General features: G+C 40.8%; 1 protein-coding gene across 1 annotated transcript in view; it reads left to right on the forward strand.

Moving 5' to 3' along the window:
• The first annotated feature begins 95 nt into the window (after window positions 1-95).
• LOC128365280 (leucine-rich repeat transmembrane neuronal protein 4) overlaps window positions 96-12,726 on the forward strand; it is a 43,656-nt gene continuing 31,025 nt past the window's right edge. Inside the window, exons 1-2 of the mRNA XM_053325955.1 lie at window positions 96-126; window positions 562-2,102. Of these exons, the coding sequence (XP_053181930.1) occupies window positions 96-126; window positions 562-2,102 (1,572 nt within the window). The remainder of the gene's footprint in view (window positions 127-561; window positions 2,103-12,726) is intronic.

Consider the following 12,726-nt stretch of genomic DNA (forward strand, 5'->3'; position numbering starts at 1 on the left):
GTAGACGGGCGTCCTGGGTGCGTGTCCAACTATTTGGACAAAACGCCGAGTGCGTCTATGTGGACCTGGGACGCATGCAACAGAGAGCCCTAAACATGAGGAGGAGCCGACACCGCGCAAATATGGGTATGTTCACTGTTCTGCGAGGTACTCTTAGCCACCTTTAATGCGCAAAGTCTTTAGTCGTTTTCCTAATTACAATTCACTAAAAGCTAATGTTGCTGGTGTTTTTGCCCCCTGCGGCTCATGAATGATGACTGCAGGCTGGGGGATCTGGCGGAGGTTTATCTTTTCCGTGTCTCAACATGACTTTGATTGTGATAATGCATGTAAGTGTGTCTAGATGTGTCATTAACACAGAGATGCAAATGAAGTAGGCTCCATGTAAAAGAAACCTCCCCTGTTAATAAATGTCTCAGAACACAGTATGGGTTAAAAATGTTTGCTTCCTTGATTCAGTTTAATTTCCATTTTTATTTTATTCAGTTTGATTCTATCAAGTCTGTATATTCATTCCGTTTTTTCTGCTCTCAAGTCTTTCACTTCTCTGTGTGTCTGCAGGACTTCCTGTGCTTTTCAGATGGCTTGTATTCACAGTGGTAGTGCCTGCCTGGCTGCTTGCTGCTCCAAGCAGCATCCGTGAGCGTCCCTGCCCCCAGAGCTGTAGATGTGATGGGAAAATAATATACTGCGAATCAAATGCCTTCCGTGACGTGCCAAACAATGTGTCTGTTGGCACACAGGGCCTTTCTTTGCGATACAACAGCCTGGTGAACCTCAGAGCCCACCAGTTTGCAGGCCTGAGTCAACTAGTGTGGCTCTACCTCGACCACAATTACATCAATGCTGTGGACGGCCAGGCTTTCCATGGGATACGGAGGCTGAAAGAACTGATTCTCAGCTCGAATAAAATCACACTGCTAAAAAACAACACTTTCCATGATGTCCCGAATTTACGTAATCTTGACCTTTCCTATAATAAACTGCAGGTTCTCCAGCCTAATCAGTTCTTGGGTTTACGTAAACTACTGAGTTTACACTTGAGATCAAACTCTTTAAAAACTGTCCCAATGCGAATTTTCCTTGACTGTCGCAACCTGGAGTTTCTTGACATTGGCTACAATAGGCTACGGAGCCTCACACGTAATGCCTTCGCAGGGCTCCTTAAACTCATCGAGCTTCATTTGGAGCACAACCAGTTTTCAAAGATAAATTTTGCTCATTTCCCCCGCCTGACTAACCTGAGGGCCCTCTATTTGCAATGGAACCGTATCAAACTTCTAACGCAGGGTCTGCCGTGGATGTGGACTTCATTGCAAAAGTTGGACCTCTCGGGAAATGAACTTCAGGTGTTGGATCCGAGTACGTTTCAATGCCTCCCAAATCTCCAGACTCTAAATCTGGACTCCAACAAACTCATCAATGTGTCACAGCAGACGGTGGAAACTTGGATCTCCCTCACCACCATCAGTCTGGCTGGTAATTTGTGGTACTGTAACCCCAACATATGTCCCCTTGTGGCCTGGCTCAAGGCCTTCAAGGGTAACAAGGAAACCACAATGATTTGTACCGGCCCTAAGGAGGCACAAGGAGAGAAAGTGACCGATGTGGTGGAGACTTATAACATCTGTACAGCAACGCCGACCCCCATTCCCTCAACGACATCGCCCCTCACTCCTGCATCTCAACCTGAGCGGCTCCCTCTTCCCACTCTGTCTGTAGTGGATAAGAAGCTGATCTGGAACAGGACAGCCTCCCCCACTCCTTCTGAGGCCTCCCCCACCATCCCCTTGCCAGACACTGAGTATGTGTCCTTCCACAAGATCATAGCTGGTAGCGTGGCCCTCCTCTTATCTGTGGCTATAATTCTGCTGGTTATCTATGTCTCATGGAAGCGCTATCCCAGTAGTATCAAACAGCTTCAGCAGCGCTCTGCAGTTAAAAAGCGTCAGAAAAAGGCACGGGAGACAGAGCGCTCCTTTAATTCACCACTGCAAGAGTACTATGTGGACTACAAGCCCTCACACTCAGAGACTATGGATGTGCTGGTGAATGGGACAGGACCTTACACATACACCATCTCAGGCTCCAGGGAATGCGAGGTATGACCGTTGCCCTCCAAAAATCCATTTCCACTGCGAGGCATGAGAGGTAAATTTTCTAACAATCTGTGGTGTTGTTTGTTTTGGGGATAAGGAAGTAAAGGTCAGTGCATGGTGACTTGTTTTTCAATACGCTGGGTTTGTTCAGTTCCATATGATTACCCAGCTGTTGTCCTGAATCATGCAGGTTTATTGCTAAAATATGATTCCCATTAGTTGAAACTCCAGTGGCAGCTCCTCTTCGTGGGTCCCATTCACAAAGATGAAGTGCAAAACCTACATACAGTAAGATACATTAGACACAAAGTAGGTTCATCTTTCAGTCCTGACGTAAAAAGAGCAAATTGATGAAGCTGTGTATCATCAGCCGGCCTGTTATTTATTCACAAATGACTTGCTGTCCAGAATGGGGATGATAAAAATGTATTAGATCAAGTCACTGTGCAGGTGGTCCTCTCCTATCCTGTGTGTTTGCTACAACAGATGTCGTGGCAAATGCACCATCATGTGAGTCTTGATATTTGTTTTCTACTGTATTAAACATGTAAATATTTACAATCATACCAGCTGATCATATATCCCATTCTCCTTTTCTGCCTCTAGCAAAGGAGTACTTAATGTTTTACTCATTAGTTTAATTCACAAAGTTCAAACAGCCACCGCAGGCTGAGGAACACTAATAAAGGCCCGCAGCCAAATAAAAGATAAATTATGCATTTGGGCTCGATTTCTGTCTGGCTTTTGTGTACTAATGCACATCTTTGTTTTCAAACTGCATTATGCTATTTTTTTTTGGTCTGTTTGATCTCAGAAACATCAGCTTGTGTAGTCTGCACAAGCTGAAACTTCTGTCCAAAGAGTTCAAATTGAAATTCTCATCAAAAAGCTGGACACGACTGACCCCGAAGCGCTGTATGGCACAGACAGATTGTGACAGAAAGCCTTGACAGAAATCAATTTACTCATGCTTAATTAGGCACTTCTTTGCCTGTGATCTCTTTTTTCCCCTTCTAATGTTAGCCATATGTCTTTCTTTGTCCGGCAGCTTTTTTTATACTTGGCAGCATGGTTAAGTGTGATTAACAGGTCGTGTTGTGCTAGGAAAATGTAGTGTCACTGGAATCTTAGCTGCACCTTTTGTCGGACTAACCAGACATGCCGCGGAGTACAGGAGACATCTTTCTCCTCCATTGTATCTGTCAGCGCAGCTCAGAGATGAAGTTTTATCTCATACTGCTACACAGCTCATTTCCTATATTCCGCATGGACCCTATAAATCATATTATAATGTTTTAAGTCAAAAGCGCCGGCGTACTTGATTGTACTATTGCTGTACTACTTCCATTCTTCCTGTGTCCTTTACTGAAGTCACTGGAGAGGCTAGCACAAATATGTACCTTTGTTTTCAGTATTGTCACTTTCGATGAGGTACACAGGTAGCTAAATCAACTCTTTGTCAGATTATCTGTGGCAGAGCATTTCTCAAATGCAAGGGAAGCTTGAGGTGAGATGACCGACTTATCAATCTTGTAGCTTTCATGTGAGAATGTGGCGTGGGAGCATTAAATGGCAGACCTAATGGGGCTTCTGCTAGCTAGAATAACTAATAGCCCATCAGAGGTAAGGAGCCGAGACTTCCCTCAGCTTTGTTATTCCTTGCCCTCTACAGCTCAAGGGAGCAGCCCGAGTTGTTAAAAATGTAATGGGATTTTTTTTTTCTTCTCTGTGTGTTACGTTTCGTGCCAAACACCGCAATGCAAAGTAAGAACACAGAACAGCAGGAGGCTTCCTCAAACACAGCCAGCTTTTTACGCACATTCAAGACAAGATTTACACTTTCACTTTACTGCAATACTCAGTAACAGGAAAATATCATTTTTTTTATCAGAGAGTATGATGTTTATTGGCCATGTAACTTGCATCAGAATTCAGTACAGGTTGCAGCACAAGAAGCCCATCATGTGCAGTGATAGTGGCCAGGGCTGTTTGCATCACAATACAGGCAGTGCAGCACCATCTCTTCTGATATATGAGAAGGCTTTCGACTTTTATTGAATGGCACAAAGTGGAGAGTGTCAAGGAAGATGAAAGTGAGAGAGATGGTGTATCCGAGGTTGCTCCAGGGTTCAAACCCATAGTCAAAACCATACTGTAAATGCCCCAACCCTCTGAGCCCCATGCACATTATTTTAGTTATCCCAGATAGTGAGCACTTAAGCTATTAGCTGCAGTTTCAATTAGGAGAGAGAGCTTTGTAATTGAAGCCTGTTATCTTCTGCACATGCCCAGACCAACAGACTTGGAGTTAATTTGTTTCTGTAGATTTCCTCCAGCACAGTTCAGCAGGTTGGCCTCATCACTGCAAACTGAACTCACCAAGTGTGAATTTTGATGAAAACTTTGAACTGCGTAGTTCCATGGTCTTACTGTGGCACGTTTTTTTTTAAAAATCCTCTCTTGCTTACATGCCATCTACTTTTGTGCTCCCAGAGCAGATGCAGTAGTTTTCGTCCACCCACAGATTACCCCCTGCAAAATTAGTTGAGAATAATATGGTGAAAATCCCACTGTTTTAACCAAAGGCGATTCTTGTGTTGGGCAGAATTTGCAAGCATTAACAAGGTGAGACCCCTGCTCACAGATAATTAAAGTGGGCTGTGAGAGGGCAGATGAGGAGAAAGGAATGTGCGCCACTGCTAGTGCAGCTCTGACTGATACAAATGCTGTATAAAGACTGCAGTATGCAGTGTTTACTTTAACTGAAAATAATTACTATTTTCAACTTAACTCATTTTCCAGGTTGAGAGAGTCAGAAGAATTGAAATACTAACACTCAGATGAACAACGTAGATTTTGAAGTAATAATTTAGGCCAGAACAAGCCTTAATCATCCATTAAATTGTTTTCAGTTTTTCCTGCATTTGCACGCTGAATGTGGCTCACTGTGTCCCCCTCCTGGTTATATTAAAAATGAATGTCTCCTATGGATCCAATTAGTGTTTGCACAAATCTTGAAGCTGTGGGTACATTTTATTTAGCAAACATTTGTTGGATATTTAAGCACCATAATATGAGCCCTAGCTATCTTTAAAATGTCAGGAATAAGAAACAAAGATGATCACCAATGAGAATACACTGCCTCAACTTGCCAAGATGGCAGCTTGTGCTTCATCTGTGCGTAAATCCACAGAAGGCAGGCTCCCACCATGTGAAGGGAACTTGACAGTTTTCAATATTTGTTGTTGGCTTGCCAAATAAAGGTTAGCCACATGAGAAGAATAGCCTTTTAAAAAAAAAAAAGATGTCTTTTTTTTTTACAGCCATGAGACAGCACTTATTGGTGAAACTTTTCAACACTTCTTAATGACAATGCAATAACATACTACTGTGTCTCTAGTCACAAAAAAGACAAATTACATCATTTGCATTTTTTGTTATCCATAAAAAATGCTGCATCTTCTGTCATTAATTCTAATACTGCTTGGTCGTCTTGTTTGGTGGCATCTAGCATAGTGTCCAAAGTGAACATCGGAAATTACTGTAACTGCAAGCGAGACTTACTGGCAATGATCCATGAATCCACAGAAGTAGACCACTTAGCTTTTATCATACCTGATAATTTTGTGAAAAATGGGCTTTAGTCAAACTCAACTGCAGCAAAATGCAGAAAGAAACAGCCTTTTAAGTGAATTGGCTAATACTTAACTCTCATCTGCCTGAGCTCTTTGTAATGGCTGTTACACAACATCATTTTTCAGTGTCATGCATCACTTGTCATTCTGTAAGTGGTGATATAAAAAATGGCTATAATGTAGAGTGTTTCCGTGTATGATCAAGCACATCACTCGCTCAAGGTGTTTTGTTACACTGGGGATGGAATTCAAGAAAACACATGTATGTAACTATGGAAATGTGCTTTTTTTCCTCTCTCATGGTAATTTAAATTCATATTCATGCTGCAGACAAGCCAAATCAATTGCTCATCGTGGCAACAGGTCCTGTGTTACATAATTCAAATTTTGGCTCTTTCTTCCTTTTCTGTCAGTCATAAATGCAGCAAACCTACATGGAAATTTTTACTAACTCAACACAGTCTCCATTTATGTTAAAGACAGACTAAAAGTCTAAGGTGTATCTGACACACACAGTTCATAGCTGAATTCATACTGTAGACTCCCCCTCATTCCAGTCAAGGCTGTGATTTCAAGCTGAGTTTAAACATGGCAGTGGGATTCATTAGCACAAATGCACATAATCAGACCTCAGACCTATCTTTGGTGGTAAGCACCTCTCAGGCTGCTTTGTGCGTGTGAGATCTCCCCCAAACAAACACACTCCGAGATACTGTATGTATGATTCAGACTTTTGACAGATGTTCTTCTTGGAGGTGTAATGTCTGCTCTGGTGAGGAGGTGGAATACATTTAACAAACTTAGCAGTGAGTAGAGACGCACAAGATCTCTGTGCAATAATAGCCTGTAATCTAAAATGGCTTGTTAAAATGAATACTGGTATTCAGCCGTTCCACAATAATTCACCTCAGCATCTCTCCTTTTATCCTATTGATGTTTTCATGATTTTATTATCCTCATTATGATTTACTAATAGTACATGCCCCAGCCTGCTAATAGCTTAATCTGGCACAGGTGGAAAATATGATGTTGTCCCTCCACGCTTCGACTCAGACAATATTGAATTTCACTCTGGGTTAGATGTACTTATTTACAGAACATACACAGTGAACTGCTGCTTGTGTCTCTGATTGATCATTGCAGATGCTCACAGGAGCCAGACGAGTGATAGTCGCAGGTAGATCACTGAAGAAACATTTTACAGCTGAGGAAAAAGAAATGAAAGTCATTGCTTCGTTAACCTTCAAACCTCGGTTTTAAATTGAGGTCAGCACTGATTGACAACATCATTAACTCTGATATGCACTTGATATTGCACGATAACCTAGTCCTTCACTTAAGACATGAGATCAAATTAGCTTGTCTGTTACAAACAAATCAGATGAGTCAGCTCAAGTTAGGAGTTCTCTGTATAAAAGTGTGTAACAACACCAGAGACTAATTTATGAAGTGGAATTAAAAAACATTTTCTGCCAATTTGGGTAGAAAGGGGGGTTAAAAAAAAGACCACAGAGATAAATCCAAATGATTCATCCTCTCACATCATACAATCTCCAGTGGCCTTCCGCTCCTGCAGCCACACATAAGCCATGATGAATATTTAATGTGATGTTAAATTTCTCTTTTGGGTTTTCAAGGCCGGTTTGGTCAGGAAATGAAGAATCAGCTGAAACCAATTTTGTGCAAATTTAACCTATCTTTTTAAATGGAGACTCCCTCTGATAGTGGAAATATGACACTCCAGGCAGTGAAAACAATTGATTTCAATAATCAGCTGGATGATATTTTTTTTTTAAAAAAGAAGAAAAAAGTCCTCCAAATTAAACATCAAGAAGCATCATTTGTAATCCCCCTGCAGAAACGCACATATAATCATTTTCTGATCTGACGCCACATATCAGCAGGACAGATCATGTGTCTGTGCTTTCCAAAACTGTTACAAATCACTTTTTTATGATCTCACACAGCTATTGTTAAAGATCCCCTCCAGACATGTACTGTATTAAAACATTTAAAAAAATACTCAGCGTGGAATAATAATGTGTGTCTGATATGGTTTTTACACACACACAAAAATTATAGTTACAGCGTTAAAATCCTTAAAATGCCATCTGTGTCTTTTTTCTCATTAAAAATTGAAGAAGAATCTATGAATATGCAAATATATTTCATTTTAAAAGTTCATCACTCTTGTGTAAGTTGAATATTGGACTACGCTACGATTGGCTTCTAAACTTGTTGTGAGGTCACAAGTCATGCCCATGGACTCACCTCTTAAATTCAGATTTTCATTGAGCACACTTTAAGCAGATGAATGAGAAAATAGTCTTCTAGTGTCAAACTCACACATACATCATTCTGCACAGTGAAGCTCAAGCATCCAACTGTAGGAACAAGAGGGGAAGTATATTTTTGTGTTCTGGGTTCAAATTGAACATTTTATAGATGGACAGTCAACAGAAGTCTAAAGTCTAAAATATCAATTTCCAGTTTTATTTGAACCATTAATACAGATAACCCAAAGGAGTTACATCCTAAAACAATTTAAATGCTCTGCTCTTGGGAGATGTACCTTGCTTCTCATGACTGATTTTGTTATTTGTAGATGTCTCATCCACTGCGACATTTCCAGTTGGCTATAACTTCAGGGGTGAACATCTAGTTTTGGTGTCAGACACTCTGAAAGATTGGCTCACAATTTTACACCGGCATTCGACAATCCATCATAAGGGAGAAATGCATTATAGAAGAGGCAGAGAAACCAATTTCTCCTCTGACAGCCGCCTCAATAGACCACAATGCAATGCAGCTACATGATAGTCTGTGGTTTGAGTGAGGGGTGTGACTTTACTCCCACTATATACCATCACTGTCGCTGTATATAGTCCCTCTCTCTCTAAGGCAACATGTGGAGCTGAATGCAACAAGCTCGCTCTTCACTCTCCTGTTGAAAGACATTTACGGAAATGCACGGAATCACTAACTTGGAGTCGAAGCAGGTGTGGCAAGTTGAAGGAAGTTGGGTACCAAAAAATAATTTATGTCACCTCATTGCTAAGTCACTTCTGGCATGCACTGAGCATCACAGATTGATGATACATAACAATGTAAGTGTATCCAAGGGTGGATTTTTCCATTAAGTCTTCCATCTGAGTTTGAGCCGAAGAACAAAGGAGAGATTTCGGTTCTTTGGGAGTTCAGAGGAGTGTTTTCCTTGAAAAAAGTGTTTGCCGGAGTCAGTACATTTCTAATAACTTGTTGAAAATCTGAATCCCATATCGAATGTCTTATTATTATGGTATATCTATCAATCAGTAATCACATGCCCTGGATTCCCTCAGTTTAAGCCTCCGCTCGCTCAATCAGTGATACTTCTGCTTTAATGGGATTTGACAGCTTATCTACAGAACCACTTTATGAAAAGTCGGCACCGCAGACAGAATGAATAATATAACATGAAAATATTAGACATAACATTTTATGCTGTTTCATGGCCGCAGCAGCCACGTTAATTTTTCAACTCAGCTCGAAGCAGTTACTGCCTATTTAGCCCTTCATTTTATTATGATTCATTTAATTGGGGTTATTAAGTTAATGTGACTGAGATGCTGTAGTCCTGCTTACTGTGTCACATTCATTCTCTGCAACACAACTTTAAAGGGATATTTACAAGAAAATGAACTGTTGATTCGGCATATCACATGTGTCCCACTCACACAGTTGGTGGGCTAAAATTTGTATCTCCACCCTGCTCTGCATAAAGTCTCAGACACCGCAGTACAGTTTCCTTTATGTTTCTCCGCTGGGAAGGATTTTGATGTAATGTTGCAGTCTACCTCAAGAATAGTTTTGTGATTTCCCCAGAAACTAAAACCCCTTCATCATGTTGGTACAGTGTCTCAGTCTGTCTGAGGGGACAAAATGGTAAGTCAGTCAGCACAAACTGAGAATGATGCAGCATCTCTGCCAATTTCTCCTCCAGTTATTGTCAAATGCCTGTCAGGCAGTTGTATGTGTGTGTGTGTGTGTGTGTGTGTGTGTGTGTGTGTGTGTGTGTGTGTGTGTGTGTGTGTGTGTGTGTGTGGGAGGAGATTTCCCCAAAATAAACATAACTCAAGACATTTCTGTTACTCACTAGTGGCGGTGATGTTCTCCTTACATTTGTGTGATCTATATAGGTACTGCTGAAGCATGCATGCTAACACACCCACAATGACAATGTTAGCAGGACTGCCAACACACTGGGTCAGGACAGGTCATGCCTCTCTAACCTTTCAGTAACCTGCTGGAATAATTTGTCAAAAAATACCACTTTGTGAAAACTTGTATTTGTGAGTCACATAAAAGCTTCTTTTGTATCATCCAAATTTTCCTTGACATAGTGGTCAGAAACAGTTGATCTACAATGCAAAACTGGTCTGTGGCATTACCGTAGGATCAAAAGCTTAACATCTAATACTTTTGCCAGTGCCTCCATCCATCGTTAAATTTTCAAAATGGCATCTGCTGTGGCACAAGCAAGACACACGGCGGGGCTGTGCCGAGGTATAATGTTCACCATGTTATCCGTGTTCCCACACCATCTCACCATCGTCTGTGCACAGTAACATTAGTTAATTAGCACTAAACACAAAGTACAGCTGAGCTGAGGCTGAAGGAGATGTCATTAGTCTAGAGCTGCAAAGATTTAATTGAGTAGTCAATCAGGAGACATTTATCATCAACTATTTTGATAATTGATTATTCGCTTTGAGTAAATGGACTGCATTTGTATGGCGCCTCTCTAGTCTTCTGACCACTCAAAGGGCTTTTACACTACGAGCTACATTCATCCATTCAAACACACATTCATATGCTGATGGCAGACTGCCATGCAAGGTTCCTGCTCAAGAGGGTCTAATGCATTCACCAGCATATTCACACACTGATGGCACAGCCTTCAAGTTACAATTTGGGGTTGGGTATCTTGCCTAAGGACACTTCAATATGTGGATTGGAGAAGCCGGGAATGGAACCACTGATCTTCCGATTAATGGATGACCTGCTCTACCTCCTGAGCCACAGCAGACTTATTTTTTAAAGAAAATACATTTAAAGAAAATATCAGGATATTTTCTGTGGTCTTTTGTCTTCTGTGACAAAAAAATAATATCTGAACATTGTAGGTTACATCTTCAGGATCGTGATCATTTTTCATTATTTTCTAACAGTTTGTAAATCAAACGACTAATCAATAATTAAGAAAATAATCATTATCTGCAGCCTTACATTAGTATGCAAGTATCCTGGACAAGTGAAATGTTTTGACCAGTTAAATGAAAAGTCAGGGGATACAAATGTAACAATTCATCAAGTGGATGTTGAGATATTTTAGTGGAAAACTGATGGCACTAGTGGAGAAGTCAGGGGGATCAAGTAGGCTTCATTTTCTGGAGAACGTGAATGTCTCTATGAAATATCATGGCAATCCTAACTAGCCCGTATGCACCTGCAAAGCTTAGTATAGAAACCGAACCATTACTGGCAATTATCTCCTTGTCAAGTCCAGACCCGCCCATACCCGAAAATATAACACCTGTGGCCCGACCCATGATTAAACACAAATTGCTTTAATTTTACTTGTTGCGCAATCATAATCTATGTCTGCAAGAAGGGCATACTGCACACTCAAAGGCATTCATACATACTCATGCGCGCACACCTAACAATAAATGCATACTAATGTTGTAATGACTGCTCACTTATATGTCTGCAAATCATTTTCAATTCTAGCTTCTCTTTTTCGTTCTCATCTGCTACCCATCCGCATTTAGTTCACTTTTACTGGTGCCCGTACCCATGAATTTTCTCCTTTTTTCCCTCTTTTTTTTAACCTATTACACAACCTTTATATGTGTTACCTGACCTTGAGCAGAACTCATACCCTAACAACATTTTGTTCATGTCAGTCTGGACTAAAGTGATCGACCAATAGGTGAACAGACAGACAGACAGTGACATCTCTAGTGCTATACAGCTTGTAGCCATGGTAAAAAAACAGCCTAATTCCCCAAAGACATCAACTAACTTCTAAATCTTATTGTTGAATCTTTAATCATTCCAAGAGCTTTTCCAGCAATCTGAGTAAATTGACTCATGGAATGAAATGCTGCCAGTGTCACACATCATTTCTGTATGAAAATGACAATGAGTGCTGTAGAGATGTTTGAATATTTGCCGGCGTATAATTTGTCGTGACATGTATTGTGCACAGGTGCAGGGAGAGGAGGTATTCATCTCTCTGTTTTCACTCTGGGTGCCAATGTATCCTTTTCAAATCTGACAAATAGGTCAGCCCTTTGTTCCAGCACAATATTTTCACTTGCTTCCATCTGAAAGGCATGTAATACACTCTGATCAGCGGGGGGTCTCAGTGCTTAAAATTTAAAGCGCTTTCGGGATTTAAGTGAGCAGACATGAGGCAATATATTACCTAAATTTCCACTCCACGCTGGGAGAAATTATACTGAATTTGGTCATTCATATAAAATAAAAACAAAACTATCTGCACAATATACAGAATGTGGGTCAGATCCTGTCAGGATTATATGTGCTCTGACTGAGCAAAATTTATACATACCTTTGCTGAGGTCAGGTTGTTTTCCCTTCAACTCTCCATCCCCCAGGTACCTCTACTCCATGTTTATGTGCAATGTTTTTTTCTTTCACCCACAGTGTCCTCTAGCCATGTTTTCTCAGTTAAAAAATAAACAGGCAAACAAACTATGTTACCTGTAGACAGTACACAAACACAAATGCAACTAGCTATTAGCAGAATCTGAGATTTGGTGATTTTCTTCTCTTGAGTCTTAATGTTCAGAAAGAAAGGCATTTGTGAAACTGTAAGCACAGGGCATTGAGCAGGAAATCATCACAAGGGACTCAGGAAATAAACACACATGAGCGCAGCAGAATTAGCCAATTTTCTTGGAGATGAGCTCATTACTTCTCCT

The sequence above is a fragment of the Scomber japonicus genome, chromosome 9, assembly GCF_027409825.1.
Source record: "Scomber japonicus isolate fScoJap1 chromosome 9, fScoJap1.pri, whole genome shotgun sequence".
NCBI classification, from domain to species: Eukaryota; Metazoa; Chordata; class Actinopteri; order Scombriformes; family Scombridae; genus Scomber; species Scomber japonicus.